The sequence below is a fragment of the Micropterus dolomieu genome, linkage group LG17 (assembly GCF_021292245.1).
Source record: "Micropterus dolomieu isolate WLL.071019.BEF.003 ecotype Adirondacks linkage group LG17, ASM2129224v1, whole genome shotgun sequence".
NCBI lineage: Eukaryota > Metazoa > Chordata > Actinopteri > Centrarchiformes > Centrarchidae > Micropterus > Micropterus dolomieu.
In genome coordinates this window covers 24638697-24658326 of record NC_060166.1, presented here as the reverse complement: position 1 = coordinate 24658326, position 19630 = coordinate 24638697, and the positions used below count along the sequence as shown (strand labels likewise).

The 19630-nt window shown below is 41.2% G+C and overlaps 1 protein-coding gene across 7 annotated transcripts in view; it reads left to right on the top strand.

The window, feature by feature from the left end:
* LOC123985506 (CLK4-associating serine/arginine rich protein) overlaps positions 1-19048 on the top strand; it is a 29794-nt gene extending 10746 nt beyond the window's left edge. For 2 of the 7 annotated variants that reach the window (XM_046073064.1, XM_046073065.1), the window contains 20 exons: positions 7469-7608; positions 8684-8781; positions 8874-8975; positions 10341-10420; positions 10654-10738; positions 10842-10978; positions 11414-11510; positions 12169-12247; positions 12331-12404; positions 12502-12543; positions 12622-12810; positions 13236-13535; positions 13627-13812; positions 14832-14871; positions 16629-16689; positions 16878-16936; positions 17018-17064; positions 17144-17229; positions 17459-17480; positions 18282-19048. In XM_046073064.1, coding sequence (XP_045929020.1) covers positions 7510-7608; positions 8684-8781; positions 8874-8975; positions 10341-10420; positions 10654-10738; positions 10842-10978; positions 11414-11510; positions 12169-12247; positions 12331-12404; positions 12502-12543; positions 12622-12810; positions 13236-13535; positions 13627-13812; positions 14832-14871; positions 16629-16689; positions 16878-16936; positions 17018-17064; positions 17144-17229; positions 17459-17480; positions 18282-18330 — 1932 coding nt within the window. In that variant the 5' untranslated portion in view covers positions 7469-7509 and the 3' untranslated portion in view covers positions 18331-19048. Of the gene's footprint in view, positions 1-3719; positions 3767-4516; positions 4688-7468; positions 7609-8683; positions 8782-8873; positions 8976-10340; positions 10421-10653; positions 10739-10841; positions 10979-11413; positions 11511-12168; positions 12248-12330; positions 12405-12501; positions 12544-12621; positions 12811-13235; positions 13536-13626; positions 13813-14831; positions 14876-16570; positions 16690-16877; positions 16937-17017; positions 17065-17143; positions 17230-17458; positions 17533-18281 lie in introns of those variants that run through there. The other 5 variants (XM_046073067.1, XM_046073063.1, XM_046073066.1 and 2 more) reach the window with 5 other exon arrangements.
* Positions 19049-19630: the final 582 nt, after the last annotated feature.

The window sequence follows — 19630 nt, the reverse complement described above, 5'->3', positions numbered from 1 at the left end:
TATTTATTTATAATGCATAGGCAAAAATACTAGACAGGCAGTGAGTAGCAACTGTGGTTCCTTTCTGTAACATTAGGCGCAGGGATCTACCGAGCGCCTATTTCACTCTTAAACGCTCCAAAAAATAGATCTGTGTGAACCTGAAAATGATTTACGAATACAACCGACCGTAATCTCCCACCTCGCCGGACCCGCAATGTTAATCATCGGAGTGGCGATCAGTAGTAACGGGATTAACTCGGTTGGCCGGTCGCTCTGTGGCCACTTTGAACAGCCCCGTTCCTGAAAAACAAGAGCGAGATGTGCTGCCAGCAGCGGAATCAGTAAGACAGAAGACAACAGGGAAAATTCAAGGAGCGTGTGGGTTTGGCTAACGTTAGCCGGCTACTTAGCTAAATCTCTGCTTTTTATTGAAACAAATTCAACTTTTCATAAAGCCGATGCTCTCGTCAGTGTCACTTTTTGAGAGGGGGTTGTAGCCAATTCTGTGGTCTGGTCTCTGCCACAGTGACCACTGGTCGCTGCCACACAGACCACTGGTCTCTGCTACAGTGACCACTGGTCTCTGCCACACAGACCACTGGTCTCTGCCACAGTGACCACTGGTCGCTGCCACACAGACCACTGGTCTCTGCTACAGTGACCACTGGTCTCTGCCACAGTGACCACTGGTCGCTACCACTAGGGGCGCTAAAGATAGTGGTCGTTGCCACACAGACCACTGGTCTCTGCCACAGTGACCACTGGTCTCTGCCACACAGACCACTGGTCGCTGCCACACAGACCACTGGTCTCTGCTACAGTGACCACTGGTCTCTGCCACAGTGACCACTGGTCGCTACCACTAGGGGCGCTAAAGATAGTGGTCGTTGCCACACAGACCACTGGTCTCTGCCACAGTGACCACTGGTCTCTGCCACACAGACCACTGGTCGCTGCCACACAGACCACTGGTCTCTGCTACAGTGACCACTGGTCTCTGCCACAGTGACCACTGGTCGCTACCACTAGGGGCGCTAAAGATAGTGGTCGTTGCCACACAGACCACTGGTCTCTGCCACAGTGACCACTGGTCTCTGCCACACAGACCACTGGTCGCTGCCACACAGACCACTGGTCTCTGCTACAGTGACCACTGGTCTCTGCCACAGTGACCACTGGTCGCTACCACTAGGGGCGCTAAAGATAGTGGTCGTTGCCACACAGACCACTGGTCTCTGCCACAGTGACCACTGGTCTCTGCCACACAGACCACTGGTCGCTGCCACACAGACCACTGGTCTCTGCTACAGTGACCACTGGTCTCTGCCACAGTGACCACTGGTCGCTACCACTAGGGGCGCTAAAGATAGTGGTCGCTGCCACACAGACCACTGGTCTCTGCCACAGTGACCACTGGTCGCTACCACTAGGGGCGCTAAAGATAGTGGTCGCTGCCACACCGACCACTGGTCTCTGCCACACAGACCACTGGTCGCTACCACTAGGGGCGCTAAAGATTGTGGTCGCTGCCACACCGACCACTGGTCTCTGCCACACCAACCACTGGTCGCTAAAGATTGTGGTCGCTGCCACACCGACCACTGGTTTCTGCCACACCGACCACTGGTCGCTGCCTTGCTGCCCCACAAGCTTGTTTATAAAAGTTTGATAACTTGTTGAACCTTTTTCATTATTTGTTTAATCATAGGGCTGAAGTTTAGGTTATTGCAGAGTTTTCCATTCTTATCACACCCAGGTATGCAACTGCGTTCTTCACAGGGATACCATTAACTTCTGAATTTCTACAAATGTATAAAGCAGTAAATTAAGACACAAAAGGCAAACATGAACAGTCCTATCTGTAATGATTCTGAGGTCATGTGTTTTCCTGCCATTATAAGGTGGTGAGGCTCAAAACTACTTAAGTTACTCCATAACAGTGCTTTGCTGCGCAATGAATGTAAAATCATCGTAGAGAGCATCAAAACTAACCAAATGAATTTCCCCAGATCTAACGGTTATAATTCAACCCCAGTAGACTTATTTAGCAAGTTTAGCTTTTGGGGTGTAGTTTATTCCAAATCTGCTCTAGATTTTCCTACTTATTCACAGATGTGGTAATAACAATGTTCCAAACTTATGTGGAATTGCGTATTTCTTTATTGGAAAACATAATTTTCTTGGGGGAGGCCCCCCAATTCCCCACACAAAAATACCATATTAATTTTTTACATTATACTTTACTGTGTAAAGTCAGTGGTGAGATGACGTCCCTCACCAACTCGCTGACAAAGATTACGCCTGCGCTGTCTGACCCCGTCTTATTAACTGCGCATCGTCAAATAATACAGAAACATTCTTCCTCTTCTGAAAGATTTGTGCATGTTTCTGTCTCCACAGTGCCATCACAAGCACTACTGGCAGCTCCTAACCACTTGAGAGACCTCTCCAGCTGTCTTAAATAACTGGGAGAGTAAGAGTGATTCTTAGCTTTGAGAAATTTTATAACTTGCTTTTATTCATAAGTTTAAAAGTAGGAGTAAATTTCATGAATTCTCAGCACTTAAGACTAAAATGGCACTTTGAGAAGCTTGATAAATACCGACCCTGATATTGTTCCATTACCTAGTCTACCTGACTTAAAAAATTTGCATAGTGTGGGACTTCTTATTTTAAACAATCGAGCTATCTTTATTTGCTTATTATTCTATAAAACTACACATTTAAAGCTCCCTTTTATATTATTTAAGTAAAAGTGTTGCTGATGGAATAAAATTATGCATAGTCGCTTTTTCCACAAAACACAGTAAAGTAAGTAGTAAAAGAAAATTTTATTTAGCTCAACATTCAAGTTATTATCACTTAACACCAAAAAATTTAATTAACAATCTGGAAATAGAGAATGTTCAACATTATTGCAAAAAAGAATGAAAACAAATTGATTATCAAAATTGTTGCTCATTAATTATCTGATCAAGTAGTTAGTTTCTTAGTCTATTCAGCTTTATGCAAGATGTGCCTTATTTTGTGTCTGTTAAATGTAGAAATGATGGGAAGATGTTGTGAGACGATGATACTAATAAAGAGAACTTGAATTGTAATAATGGAGTTGTATTTGTATTTTTGAGGACTACTATCTGAAAATTGCTGTTTTGTAAATTTTAAGTTGACTAGTAGTAATTTTGTTGAGTGAGTTTCCATTTGATAAAGTTTCCAATTAATTTTTTTGAGTAGATTTCCCTCAGAGTATAAGTTGTGCACAATTACATTTATTGAGTAAAGAATAAGTGTAATTTAATTTTAATAAGCATCAGTGAATTAATGTAATTTTGTATGCCTTAAATTAAAGGTTTTTTTTTTTAAATGTATTATATTTAAGTTAAGGTTTTGTCAGGATCGCTGGGTGCGCAAAACAGGGGAGAGCCCAAACGCATGACACTGAGAGCTGAGATTGAGTTCCAGGTTTTATTTAAGCACGACAACAGGCATGAACAGAACTCACGAGTACAGGAACTGGTACATCCAAAAGGTAGCAGGTAACAACACGACATCCGACAGGACAGGACTGACATGAGACAATGACCGGACAGGGAATGAACAGAAACACCAGACATTTATACACAGTGATAACGAGCAGGGCGGGAGCAACACAGGTGACTGGGATCAGGGTTAACGAGGCAGAGAGACAGAAGGGAAAACAGAGACTAGCAGGCAGGCAGATTACTGAGGGGGGAAAAGACAAAACACAAGAAACCCAGACATGCTCAGGACAGGATCGTGACAGGTTTACTCAAAAATATTATTACCATTACTTAAAAAGTTTGAGGTAATCAGTTTCCACAAATATTTTGAGTATTGTGAACTTATTCGGGTTTACAGTGTATAGTCCTGGAGCTTTCAGCTGTATCACATGGTCTTTACCTGCACTTTTTTTTACAGTTTGCTCAGCTGTCATAGAGATGTTGACAAACTCAAGGATTTTTAAAGAGCACTTGCGTGAGAAAACAGAAGTAACATGTTTATCAATTAAAGAACATGGATTAACTCTTAGTTGGGACTAATTTGAACAAAAGGGATATTTACAAAATCTACAGGTTAATGACGGCAGCAAGTTACATATTAAAAGTAAAGTCAGTGAACTATTTAAGTCCCTTCTTAAAACGTACTTTTATAGGAGAGCCTTTCCTGACTTTAGTTGATTTTATTTATTTATTTTTCTTTTAACTGTATTTTGATGTATTTAAGTGTTTCCTGCTTAAACCGTGTATCTTGTTATCTGTTTTGTCTTTGCTCTTGTAAAAGCACTTTGTAACATGGTTTTGAAAAGTGCTCTCTAAATTAAGATTATTATTATAAGTGAAACATTTTCCAGGTGTTGTATTAAACTAATGCCATATTCTCTTAACACGAAAATATATATAATTTTACACTCTTCAAATTATAGTAGTAATATTAATAAAAGCATCAAATCAAGCATTGTGTGTTTCCCACCAATGGATGAGGACAACAGCTTCTTCACGCATGCCGTTTTCAGTGTACATCATCGCTATAAAGTCGTGCAGCGCCCCTACAGGCTGCGCTCGGTACTGCACCGATGAACTACAGCAGTTTGGAAAGGAGGCGTGTGACATACAACAGCACACCGCTAACATCGTCTTCGGCTGAGCGAAACAACCCGAGTGTGTGTTAGCGTTCAGAAAAACAGGTACACTGTAAAATTTTAAACAATGCTGAATGTGTTGTGCTGCTGTATTTCACGTCATTTTGGTGTTAGTGCGGCTGTGATACACGCGTTGTTCCTAACGTATTTGCAGACGAGCTAAACTAAGCTAGGCTAGCTGTGATGCTAACTGGCTAACAGCAGCATAGGCCCGGCTGCATGCGCAAACAGGCCGATGTGTATGCTAACAAGCTCATCGATAACTTTGAAAACATTGTTGTTTCACATTCTTTCCGGCCTAAAGAAGAAAGCAAGGTTGCTCAAATGATAGAATTAAATGAAGTTTACAATTGATCAACTGCGCAGCGGTGTCACGAGCTTGACAACCGTAAAGTTAGATATTTAGCTGGTTAGCCCTTTGGCCGCCGTATTATTACCTGAATCTATTTGATCTAACGTTAGCTCACTAAACAAACAAATAGTGTTTCTGATAAAAAGGGAGAGGTGATGAATTCGCTCACAATAACGTGGTTGTGCCACAGTAGTTACAGTTAATGTACTGGCCGTATAGTCCAAATTGTGGCTGTAATAATAAATCCTCTGTCTGAGAAATTAAGTGGAAATATAACGTATAAAACACAAAGTATTTGCAATGACATGTAAACATGTATTGGCTTTTATTCTGTTTAGTTTGTTGGCTTGAATGTGAGTTGCCTCTGCAACACCCAACAGTATTTGTTAAAATCAGGAGAAGCTTGAAATAGCTAGGACAAGTACGTGAATTAAAACCACAAATTTATTTATACTTAGATCAAAAAAGAATATTATATGAAAATAACTAAACATTCTAAACGCAATACAACTAGTCTGTTATCACTGTTATGGAGTAACTTAATTACAAAATAATTTTTACTGTGGGAAAAATGCGTCATTAAATTACAGTTACTTTTGAAAATGTTCATGATTACTTTGGGGTTTAGATCTGAATATATTCTGTAAAAAGCTAGGCTGTATGTTGTATAATATTAATTTTGTTGCTCTGTAAGTTTTTCATGTGCACAATGTCCATTTCCAACCACAGCCATTTAGTAAAGTTTGATGCTTTTGATTGGCTCTCATGTTTGAATTTTCAGTGCAGCCCCTCTGCCAGTTAAATTGCCTCTCAAGCTGCTTTGATTATGGTTAACAGTTGGCAACATTCATTAGTAATTTAGAAAAGTAATCAAAATTTAATGTAATTACATTACCTTTAAAGTATTTGAAATAGTTACACACCTATTACATTTTAAATAGGGTAACTTGTAATTGGTAACCTATTACATTTCCTAAGTAAACTCTGCATCCAAGCTGTGTGGCCCCGACAGTTACCCAGGAGAGCTTTAACCCCCTTGTGCCAGATGTTTATGAGCTGGGCAGCTGCAGAAATCAGGCAAATACCTTTTTTTTAAAATTTAGGTTTGGTTGTTCTGCTAATGTAACTCAAATCCAGTAACTGCATCACCCTTTCTCAAGCTGGAAGAAATACTTTCACTTTCCATAAATGTTATATTAAAGTGTATTAGGTCTATGCTGAACAAATACAGGCTATGTACTGTATAAACATCTAAGTCAGGTGATCACTGGATTGATTCTGATATCCTGTTGTTATGCAGAGCATGGCTTTCTTTTGATGGAAATTAGCCTATTTCTTTTCTGTAATTCACAGTGGTTATTTGTTTTATAGCAATGCCCGACGGTGGAGTCATTGTGTGGTGAAACTGATCTTGGCTTTCACTCCGTAAGCTACCAAGCTGTTATTCAGGAAACTGTTATTCATGTTTGCGAAGCATAGGGAGAGAGCAAATATGGGTGGATAAAACTGTCGTTACAGTTATCACACTGTCTCCCTCTTTATATAGGCTTTTTCATTCAGCAATGGTCTGCTCCTGTGTTTTTGCCTCAATTATAGCTCAGAGGCTATTTCTAACTGATGCATAGCGAATCAACACTAATTATCCCTAAAAGAGACTTGAGACTTGACTTGGACTTGCATAAAATTACTTGTGGTGATCTCTGACAGCAAACACTAAACAATAATTTGGTATATTAAAACCTGCGCCATATTTTCAGATATTTTGGTGTCAAAATGACCAATTTGTACAAAACATTTTGGAATCTGTGCAGTAGATTCAGCTTCAGCTGGCAGCCGCGAACTGGCTGTAACATAGTCCTTCGGGACAATTATGCCTAAATTACGTCGGCAAAAAGTGCTTTTATACTGACAGGCTCAGACTGTTCTACCAGGTGCCAAATAGGCTGACCTACCTACCTGCTTGTCTACTGGCACCACTCTGCCCATGCACTTACTGCACATGTGTTTAAAGGCTCGTGCAGACTACACGATTTTCAGCGTCGGCCAATGGCCGCTACACAACTTGCCGTCTTGTGACGGAAGTCTTGAAGAATGGATTAGGACACGCAGTTAGCAGGGATTGTCTGTGCTATAGAGAGAGCTGGAGGGGAGTAAAAAGTGTTTTGTGGTGAAAACGTAGCTGCCTGCTCTCATTGGCTGGATGTTGAGTCGGGCTAAAAATTGGGGTGCCCTGAAGGGGTGGGATTTTTAGCCCGATTTGCCGTTATGTACAGTAATCTCTCAGAAGAGCTACGTCTGTGCAGCTTTTCCCAGTCAAATATTATTATTATTATTATTATTTATTTATTTATTTTTTAAAAGTCTCTCTCTTTCACTACACGCATCTTTCCTTTTCATCTCAGTTATAAATTTCTTCATTCTTGTATGCTCTCTCTTTGTCCCCTCACTCCATGTTTCTTGGTTCCTCTCTACAGCAGCCGTGCCCCGCCGCGCCCCCACCCCCAGCGGAGCCGTCATGTGGCAGGAGGCCCGCAAACATGAGCGCAAGCTCCGTGGCATGATGGTAGATTACAAACGCCGAGGAGAGCGCCGGCGAGAGTACTATGAGAAGATAGTAAGAAACTTTGTCATCTGTCAGAAATGTATGCAGAGATACTTGAATAACATTTCTGCTGCGGTGTTTGTCTGTGGCAGCAAATCCAAAGTGCTGTCAGCTTTCTCCTGATGGATAATTTACAGCACAATACTTTTCCTCCCAAGGATTTTACTGCTGACCTCAACTGAGATGAATAAATGACACATTAATGTTTTTGATTTCCTCATGATTTCCATATGTGACTCTGAAAACCAATCTGCAAAAACCTGCTCCTCGGTGCGGAGAATTCTCTAGTATTGATTGAACTATTCCTTAACTCTAACTTCTTTCCCTAGGTATTTACCCCATTGATTGGTGCTCTTACTAGTATATATTGTCACTTGTAGATCTCTTACTGTATTGATGCTTACATGTTGTTCCTCAAATGTAAGTCGCTTTGGATAAAAGCGTCTGCCAAATGAGTAAATGTATCGTACAATAATCACTCTTAATAATAATTTCATAATCACTTATGAAAAACATCCCAATAGATCAATCATCTCAGGCTACGCTGAAAATGTAGTGAGGACAGTTATTTCCAGATTTCCAAATGTTAGAGACAGATATTTGTTCGGTATTGGCTGTTAATTATCTACACAACCATTGCCTCTTCTTTCTCTGATGAGAACTCACTTTATGTGAAAACCTTAGTTTCTGCACCTTCTTAAAAGGTCTTATAACCGTGTGCTTCAGATCTCATTTTTCCTGCTCAGTTGGCGGTTAAGCTTTAAGTTAGCTGATGCTCGTAGACTACTTTACCTGCTGTTAGCTTTCTGTTTCTGCCAGTTGTGTTTTGTTAAAGTTTTCTAAATGGAGTCTAATTTAGACTTAAGCTGACAAGATGTATATACTGTAACTCTTAGATTTGCAGCAGTATTTTGAACAACGAAGAAAAGGTTTGTTAGCCAAATTCACAAGACACTGTAAAGGCACCTCATGCATGATGAAACTTATGAGTTCAACAGCTGCACAGTACAGAACATCTTTCAGTATTTGGTTAGTTTTATGTTGCCATTTTTTTGTCTATAGAATGCTTCTTACTTTTTCTCGACAGAAAAAAGATCCAGCACAGTTTCTGCAGGTTCATGGCCGAGCCTACAAGATCCACCTGGATCCTGCTGTGGCACTGGCTGCAGAGAGCCCCATCAACATGTGAGGAAATGCACCACATCAGACACACCAGGGGCACAGAGCTTTTGGAAATCTTTCGGATCAGATTATAACTCTTTCTGTTTTGTCAAAAGGATGCCATGGCAAGGAGATGCTAACAACATGATTGACAGGTTTGATGTCAGGGCTCACCTGGACTACATCCCCACGTACACACCTCCACTGCTCAACACATCGTAAGTCTTAAAACAATATTACGCCACGTTTTACCAAAAAATCTATCTATTTTGACTGTTTTTATATTTAATTTATTAACTTTTGATTGTACGCAATTGCGGGCCTTGTGGTACATTCATGTGTTCTTTGCAGATTGTTTTACATCTTGATATTTGAGGCACTTGACTAAAAATCATGGATACAACAAAGTACCATACCTTAAAGGGAAAAGTATGTCTAAAAAGAGATTGCGTTAAGCAGAGAGGTTTCTTTTTTGTTTGTTTTACAAATTTGTTTATTTCATCTTGCTACAGTCAACAAAATAAACAAACATGCTTGGCTTATATAGAGCGCTAATATCAAGGTCTTATGGCATATCAGGGTATTTAGAAATCCAGATGCTATGACTTTCAATAAAAGAGACTCTCCTCTTTCTAATAAATTAATAATGAGATGCTGCATTGAGGTGATATATTGTAGTATACTCCCTCAACATAGGTAGATGGTGGCATGTGAAACTGCCAGCAGCTAGTAAACACAGGAGCTTTAGCTGCAGCATTTATCCACTGACAAACTTGTGACCTACACTGTAGGCTACATCTGAGAGGCTTCTTCAGTTCTGACTGACTTGCAGGGAATCCCAGCTAATTAAACTCTGTGGGGTTGTTGTCAAGATGATCGATACTGCTTGGTTTGTTAGTGCTCCGGGCTTTTGTGATGACTGTCGTTATGGTCGTTAGAGAAGCCCGAGGCCAAGTCTCAGTCTCAACGAGTGTTGTTGGCATTCTTGCATCAGGCCAAATTGTGAGCTGGTTGAGACTCCCTGCCTGTCAGTCAGAATTGAAGAGATGTCTCTGATGAGAGGCAAAACGTCTTTGAGTGTCTTTAACCAAGTCCATTTGCCCTTGATTTTAACTTTCCATGGAAAACTATGACCTGAATGATTCAGAACCGTCACAGACAAAAAACACATTCAGCCATTTTGATATCTGAAGTGCATCAAATGTTTAATGAAGTGTAAATAAACTGTGTTTCATAATATACAAAAACATTTGCCTAGTTTTAGTAGGTAAAATAAATTCATGATGTGAAGTTTTCGTTGTAAAAAGCTTTGTTTGAAACACCATTAGGGCTCAATTTCCTAACTGACAAAACATTTTCAGAACTTTTTTCTGAATGTTTTAACTCTCAAAACACTGGTTATTCTGGTTGTTACTATAGGTTAAAATAACTGTTACCTATCATTTAACAGGTCACTGAGATTTTTCAATTTCTTCTTCTACACGTCAGACATTTCAGCCTCAGTTAGATGCCAAAAATGCTCAGTGTGGAGATATTGGACTATTCAGTGAAGGGGTAAATAACGCTTCTACTCTTTGTCTCAGCACCCCAGAGCAGGAGATGGAGGAGAGGAAGTGCAATTATGAGCGCTACAGAGGCCTAGTGCAGAATGACTTTGCCAACAGTGAGTATCACAAACTTCATAGCTGATGTTCTCTGAGAAAATGGTTGAATTTCATTTGACTTTCAGAAGCTACAGTCAGTAATGCAATATAGTTAAGCCATTGTTAATCTATTTCACACATGCACAGTGCTGCACATGTTCTTAATGGGACTATAATAGTCTTATAACCTGCCCTCAGTGAGTATATTTTGCAGTTGTGTTGTACTGTTAAACTCCCTGCTGTCTTCCTATAGTCTCAGAGGAGCAGTGTTTATACCAGATCTACCTGGACGAGCTCTACGGTGGCCTGCCGAAACCAAATGAGGACGAGAAGAAAAAGTATGTCATTTAACTGTTATATCCCTGCTGTGCTTAAAACCAGTAGTTTATTTGGAGCCAACTTATGGCTGTGTATTTATGAATCCTTCCTCCCGTTGTTCAGACTGGCTGAAAAAAAGGCCACCATTGGTTACACCTATGAAGACAGCACTGTGACAGAGCCCGACCCCCAGTCAGACAAAGATGAAGACAATTCAGAGAACAGTGAATCCGAAGAGGATGAGGGCATCCCAGATATCGGTGAGGAAATGGGTCTGTCACTAATGAGATTCACGCATCAGGAAAATTAAAACTCCAGAGACAAAAAAAAAAGAAAAGTTGTGACGTTAAGCAGCTTCAGAAACAGGATGTAGAGTAGAAACAACAGCTTTCAGAACACTGATAGAAACACACCTGACTTAATATACATTGATGTTATTATCAAGTTTGATAACTCGATGATGTATACTTCTTTATTCCCGGTTTGTGCATTTTTTGCTTGTTTGTAAAAAATAACACTTACTTAACCGCTGTGACCTGAGAATCTGGTCTGAAAATACATATTTTCAGACCAGATTGCAGTGATCCGTCACTGCAAATGTTTGTCCTACAGGGGTATGAGGGTAAAATCTGCTTTGACATGTTGCTGTGTTTTAATAAAGCTTTGCGTCGTTTTGTCTCTGCGTGTGAGTGCAGATGTGGAGGTCGATGTCGATGAGCTGAACCAGGAACAGGTGTTGGACCTAAACAAAATGGCAACTCCGTATGGAATGGGTGAAGGAGACTTTGTTAGGTAACTTCGCAATGATTATATCATCATGTCTCAAAGGTCAAATGTAGAGCAAAGCAACAATACATGTTTGGAACAATACCAGAGCTATTGGCTGAGATTTGAGATTCTCTTTCTCAGTTTACAAATGGAAATTCAGTGACCTGATTTAAAAAGTCTTGAAGCATTGGTGGAGTTGGTTAGACTTTGAACTACAAAAAACACTTGGTGTTATTTTATCTTTTTTATTAAATGCCCTAGTACACAAAAACCAACAATTGTCTCATCTAGTATTATCCCTGTAGACACAACCTTATTGAGCTCATGCCTCTATGACATTGAACTTATTCCTTCATTGCAATGAACGTGAACAGGGCAGCCAGTTTTTTTAAAAAATTCTGGCAAGTAGTGTAATGTCACTGAGCATGCTCCTGGATGTGGTTTCATGTTTACATTGTTTTGCGAGGTGGGAGGAATGAACTTAAACTAGCTATGTCCTTAGGAATGAAGGAATATTTCATCCAAAATCAGCTGTTTGCCTTGTCGTGTGTTTTTAGGACTTGAATCATTTTTGGCTTTTCATGCTTATATATTAATTAGGAAATATAGTAAACATTTTACACTGTCAACATGATGTTTGTGTTTGTAGTTTAACACTGTTAACATAATACCTGTTCATCAGGATGTTGAGGAAAGACAAGGAGGAAGTGGAGGCCATCAAACATGCCAAGGCCCTGGAGGCAGAGAAGGCCATGTACTCTGTAAGATGACTTCCACTGAAGAATTTGTGTGTGTTGTGTGATTAGTATATGCGACTTTTAAATGACATGTTTGATCGTCTCAGGGCCGGCGTTCTCGCAGACAAAGGAGAGAGTTCAGAGAGAAGAGACTAAAAGGTAGACAGATCAGCCCCCCAAGGTAAATTCATGTTGTCCTTTTTAAAGGGTTTTTCCTCATTAACAGTCTGCTTACCTCAAAACATGTTTAAGTATGTCCTCGTCCTCCTGTATTTCAGCTATGCCAGGAGAGACAGCCCAACGTACGATCCCTATAAACGGTAAGTTGACTAATTTTGTCCCTGACAAATGTTTTTGTGTGTCCGTGTTTTTGAACGTTATTTTCTGATCTATCTCAGGCCTGAGTCGGAGTCGAGCTCTGAGTCTCGGTCACGCTCTCGTTCTCCCGGCCCAGAGAAGATCACCTTCATCACCAGCTTCGGAGGCAGCGATGATGAAGCTGCAGCGGCAACACAAACACCCGCTCCTCACTCTGGCAACGCCCCCTCCAACTTGCAGCACCCTGCAGGTCATAGCAGGGGCTCCCGGTCGGTAACTTTCCATCTTCCTGGCTTTTCATTGGTTATTTTCCTCTTACAGTCGATTTGTTGTCTGTTGAAATGATCACAGCTGATTTTTGTGGTAGGTGAGGTTTTTAATCAAGCGAATGTCAGTGCAAAGAATTGCTGTTGTGTAACAAATGGACCATTTCCACCCTGCATGTGCGTATAGAAGATGTGTATGAATGGATAGTTTTAAGCGGTGACACACATTTACTACTATTTGATTGTGCATGTCAGGTTGTTGCAATGCAGTTCCTAGCAAGTAAATGCAATTTTAATATTTCATTATTCATACCTCAATGTGAAGTGACAGCAACATTTCTTAAAAACAAGAAAACAGAAGTATTCTGAACATAGGCTAGGTGCTGGGCTGGTGTTGTTACTAAAACAGTTTGTCTCTGTTTGTCCAGGAGACGAAGGTCATCCTCCAGTCGCTCCCCTTCCTCATCCTCGCATTCCTCATCTCGGTCCTCCTCTCGCTCTTCTTCCCGTTCACGTCGCACCCGGCGTGGACGCGGGGAAAGGGATGGGCGGCGATCGCGGTCGAGAAGGCGTTCCAGGTCTTACTCTCGGGGTAGAGGGGGGAACGGGCGGGCTGGATCCTGGAGGAGACGTGACCGGACGCGATCGCGGTCCAACGACCGAGACAGGGAGCGAGACCGAGACAGGGAGCGGGACAGGAGACGGTACTCGGCACGCAAACGAACGAGGTAAGGCTTTCTGTTGACTCTAATCGGTGCTTTTGCATTGATTTCCAACACACATCGCAGTGACCTAAGCTCACTTTGCGTTTTCTGTCAGGTCCCGTTCCAGCTCACGGCACGGGGGCAGTTCGAGACGAGGGGCTCGGAGCAGTGGAGGCCACCGGCGGGGGGACAGCGACAGTCACAGTCCCTCTCAGTCCCCCAGTCGCGGTAATCACAGTCCCTCCCCTGCTCACAGAGGAGCCCAGCCCTCTACCACCACCGTCGCTGACAAGCTAAGAAAGTAAGAAGACCATGTAAACACTGTAGCAAAGAAGTATCTTCAACTCCTGAATGAGGCAGCAGCTGAGGATGCACTGATCATAATTGCCTAAAAGATGGTCTAAAGCTGATGTATACTTATGCATCAAATTTACACCATAGCCTACATGTAGCTGCGTATCCTACGCTGTAGCCCGACATTATCTCCCCAAAAATATGACTACTTGTCACAGCGACGCATACAGCAAGAACTGTGATTATAGAAACCCCATTGGCAACTAGTGTTTTGGCAGTATAATTGCAGAGCAAAGCAGACACCAACGCACAAGTAAACTGAATGTCCGTGGGCAAAGTTATTCAACGTTATTTGACGCACAACGGCTGGAATAGAGTTGTGTGGCGGGTGTGGGTCGCTTTGTTTGCCATTTACAGAGCCAGGGCTGTTTACAAAAAATGGAAAGATGTGTTAGATTAGAATCACTTAAGCCTAGTTCACACTACATGATTTTTAGCCCGATTTGCCGCTTGGCGAGCTCGCCGTGAGTAGTTCACACATAACGACTGGCGCATCGAAACGGCTTCCCGACACATTTCTGACACATCCAAATATCTGGAGGAGTCGGCCAACTCGACATCCACATCCAGCCAATGAGAGCAGGCAGCTGGCAGAGCAGGCAGCTACACATTTCACGTGTGTTCTTGACAAAACGTGGTTCGGAGACCAGTGTCGGGTGACACAGTCGCTGTCAGCTCGTGTAGTGTGAGACCCCCTGTCACCTATCAGAATGCCACAACGACTTCAAGACTCCCATCACAAGATGGCAAGTTATGTAGTGTGAACGGCACGGCCATCGGCTGACGCTGAAAGTCGTGTAGTCTGCAGGAGCCTTTACCCCACCTTAACTTTGTGCTACAACTCAGCCATCAAGCAGCTGATCTAACAATAAGTGTTTGTTAATTAACCTGATGAAGAAGCAATGTTTTTTGTTGTTGTTTTTAGATGTCTTCATCACCCCAGTCTTTTTGTCTTCCTCTCTCCAGGCCTGATACTCCGGGTGGTAAAGAGACGGGAGCTGCCAAAGTCAGTAAGAATTTGATCTAGCTGGGTTTCTTGCTAAAGCCTACGCCTCCCTCATCCCTGACAGGCTGACATGGTTGTCCACCAGACTGGGATGTAGAAGCCATTGTTGCCCACAGAAAATAAAATGATGATGTGATTTTTCTTTTTTTTTCTTTTTCCCCCCACAAAGTGGACATGCTCTGCAGTCAAAACCCTTCATCTGTTTTGAATTTGCTATTACAGTATTCTTCTCCTACTCAGTATTTTGCTGAGAAGAATGTGAACTTGCCAACACTGAAAAAATGACTGCCATCTCTGTATGGAGTGATGAACATTTAGGCACCCTGTGAAGTCGTCATTGTCTTGATTGTGCTTTTAGTCCGGGTTGTGCATGCATGTATACATATACATGTTGGTGAGAGAGTTGGTTTTATCTGTTTGTAGTCTCAAATACACAACATTATATCACATCAATGACCCTAAGTGACAGAAGACAATTAGTTTTTGATGAAAAATGAGATGTGTGTACTCCGGACAGTCGTTTTTGGGCTTGTTTGAACATGCACTAGAATGCATGCTCTTACTCTTAAAGTGACATGCTTTGTCCCACATACAGATTTAAGACTTGAGATAAGGGTTAAAGGAACAGTTCGACATTTTCGGAAATGCACTTATTTCCTGTCTGAGGAGATCAATACAACTCTCATGTCTGTACATGAAATATGAAGCTGCTGGGAGGAGTCTGTTAGCTTAGCTCACTGCAGAGACTGAGACTGGGTGGAGGCAGCTAACCTTGCTCTGTCCAAAGGTAAAAATCTACCTAACAGCACACGTAAAGCATGTTGTATCTTGTTTGTTTAATCCATTCAGAAAGTGGGGAAAAAATACAAATCACTGTTTATGGTGGGTTGTGTGCCAGCTTATTTCTAGATTAAACAAACCAGATTCGTGCTTATTGGTGAGCTTTACAATTGCTAGTTGGCGGATGTTCTTAACTTTGGACAGAGTTCGGTCTGAGCCAGTTAACCGGCTACTCATGGTAGCTTCACATTTAGTGTATAGGCCTGAGATCTTCTCATCTCTGTACAAAAGGGTAAATGAACGTTCTTTCCCCCCAGATGTAAAACTTTTTGTTTTAACCGTTTGCTGTCCATCAGCTTCTCTTCTCACTGCATTTTCTGGCAAAGAAGAAAAGATTTGAATATACTCTCAACAGTCAAACAGACAAGTAGAGTGGAAGTTACAATCTGCTTCTCTGTTACACTTGCCTGCAGTGTTGTGACCGGCAGTTTTTCTTGCCTGGCCAGGTTTAAGCAGCCCAATGATGGGTGTGCCACTGACAAAATGCCACCGGCTCTTTCCAAGCTTTCGGAACTCACTGGACCTGAACTTGTCTTTGTGTCACTTTCCGACCCTCTCTCCTCCTCCTGCCGTCCAGCGTTCGTACATATAAATATATTGCTTAAAGGTCCATGTGAATGGTTGCTGTCCTGCTTCTAAATTATCCCAATGTTAATGCCACTGACACACACACACACACACACACACACACACACACACACACACACACACACACACAGCCAGCTTGTTCAGCGTCCGCTGTGTTTGTGGGCTGAACAAACATCACACATAATTCATTTATCTGTGTCTTTTTGGTTGTTTTTTTTTTTATCTCCACCAGCTACTGTACATAAGTCATTTTACCAAAATTGTATTACAGCGCACACACTTTTGTCGGGCTGTGAAAGGATGTGCTAACACAGTTGTGTCACCTACAGCCCAAGATGACCCCACAGGAGCGTCTGAAGCTACGAATGCAGAAGGCGCTTAACAAGCAGTGTGAGTACAACTTAGCGGAGAGTTTGGTGTTTACGGTTTGTGCACAAGTTAAGAAACAGCGCAGGCGTCCGAGTCGTGAAAATGTTGTACATTTTGTCACGTTATTCAAATTACAAAGGATGCAAAATCTGATCAGTGGTTTTGTTTTTTTGTTCCCTCAATTTCCTGTGGGTTTTCCCGACCTGCAGCCAAGGCAGATAAAAAAGCCGCTCAGGTGAAGATCCAGCAGCAGGAAAACAAAAGACAGGTGTGTGTTTGTGTATGTACTTGAATTGTAGGCACAGACTCTCTTATCCTGCATCTCCCCTCATGGATGTTTGTTTTACAGGAGCGAGAAGGAGAACTACGAGCCATGGCACGCAAGATACGCATGAAGTAAGAATCTGTGTGTGTGCAAGTGGACTGTTTGGTATTTGTGTGTTGCAGTTGTCTGACCCAGAGGCTCTGCATTTAGGGAGCGTGAGAGACGTGAGAAAGAGAGGGATGAATGGGAAAGACAGTACGGCCGACAGAGCCACTCGCCTTCTCCTTCCAAATATGGTAAGACTTTTGATAATATGATGATAATAATTTGGTTTAATGAACATGTAGTGTTCGTGTGTGCACGTCTTGTATACTCTACAGAAGTAAATAAATTAAAAAAATAATAATAAAAAAAACATCATTATAGCTGAGCCTCTGTCTGATTTGCTGGCGCCAGGTTCATAGGTTTTAATATGTTCTGGCTCGCTATTGTTTTGATCGTGTGTCTGTGTCTTTTGTCCCTCAGGCCGAGAACACAACTACAGAAGGTATGTGAGAAGCCACAGGAATCAGCACAGCTCCGATGAAGCAGAATGAATTGTGGGATTTGTTCACACTAATGCACAAACACCATTTCAAAGTCTCTTCACAGTGCTCTCATATGTAATACTTTAACAATGTGGTTTTTTTGGTTTTTTTTTTTCTTCACTCAATCAAATCAGTGTCTTGAGAGACCAAAGAACAAAAATAATCCAGAACAAGTTTCTAAGTAACTAAAACTAAATACTTCAAACTTTTCACAGAAGTTTAGAAATGTTTCAACTCCGACTGGATTGATGACTATATTTGAGAATTAAAAAAATTCTGATAACATAAATGCTTTACATGGTGGAACAAGGATAAAAACATTTCAGGAGGCAAAAAAAAATCAGACAATTAAAATAATACAAAAAAAGATTAACAGACATTTTGGTAAGAATATGGATGTATGTTCTTTAGACCAACCAGTAAATCTGTGTTAATCTTAAGTATCATTAAAAGCACAATCTCTTATTCAAATATAAACACAAGTGTTGGCCAACCACCAAATTATGAAACGCAGGATTTGAAGGTGCTGTTGCTCCTAAACTGACCCATTTAATGCACAGAGTAATGATGTTACAGAAGTCTCGTTTACATTAGTAACGTGTGTGAAAACCGGAGCACAAACCGGCTTTTCTGTTCAGTTGTTGTTAGTTGGTGTCCAGGCCTTTAAGACAAGAAAGAGACAATTTTTCACATTTATGATGTTTGTCAGATTACACTGCTCCCATCTTGATACTGACTCCTTTTGTAATTTTTTTCCCCAGGAGGTCTCGGTCTCGATCTCGATCACGGAGTCCACACTACCGGTACTGAGTTGTGGAAAACATCTTACAGAACCGTCAGCACAGGACTTTGTCATTGGCACACATACTGTCCAACATGCAGGCTATTACATGGGAATTTGAAGAGATGGACTGACTATCCTCTGGCTCCCAAATCTATACCTGAACACCATGTTTTCTGGTACTCTGTGTCTACAAAATATACTATTTTGACTGTGACACCTTAGTTTCAGTAATTACGCAACCTATTGGTTCATGTTTGATCTGTCTTTTCCTTTCTGTTTCATCTTGTAAAGAGAATGCAGGTTTATTAAATGAGTTACTGGTTTCTTCTGCATGCTCCTTTTATTTCTGGCTGAACAGTTCTTCTCAATGTGGACTTGTCCGGAGATGTCAGTTTGCATTTCAAAATACACAATACTAAGCAATATCTCATCTTTTACCTTACATCTTCCTCGTGTCCTTTTGCTCCCTATCAGCCATTTACTTTTCTCTATCAAGAAACGCTTACACTCAAGACCATCTTAAACTACTTTCATGAGCTGATGTACAGGATGTTTATACACATCACTTAAAAATGTCTTTATCAAAGCAGATGCAAAGTTAATGAATGAATTAAATATATTGACCACTCTCTTTTTTTATACTGTCCTCTGCCAACCAGTTAACAGCAGCAAATAACTTGTTTTTGTTCCCAGTAATGTGGAATGTGAAATACAGAACAAGAAATAAAACTGACTTTGAAAGTATGTTGATTTTGTAGGGTTTTTTTCCTGTCTAGCATTATACATGATGTAATACAGATATTCAGGTTCCTTCACGGGAGCTTTTTTGCATTTCGTCTGAATACATTGGCCTAAATATTTAATCAAATGTTGATCACAAAAATGGCACCTAAATCAGTAGGATATATGTGGTCTTATGGAGACACTTTATTTCCCGTGATTCACTGAAGTCTGCCACTGAGTTGCACTTTATTTTTATCAGGAGGTGGCGACAAATCCCTACTTGCAGTTTAAGATGCTTCACAGCATTTTAAAAAAATATATTTTTGTATATTTTTATGGCTTGTCACAGCTGGTCAACAAGAAAAGGAGAAATGAATGTTCCTGTGGTTTTCATGTTGGTTTTTGGAGACACCTGTGGAAAACCAACCAGTTAGTGTAGTTCCTCGGAGCTGCAGAGGAGGAACTAAATGTTCAGTTCCACTATCGTCTGTCAAAACCATGATTGAAAGTGACAGCGAAAGCTTGGTAATAACCAGAAAGACGACGTGTAAAAGAAAAGGCTTTAAAGTGACAGAAAAGCATGTGGGCCTACTGAGTGTGTTA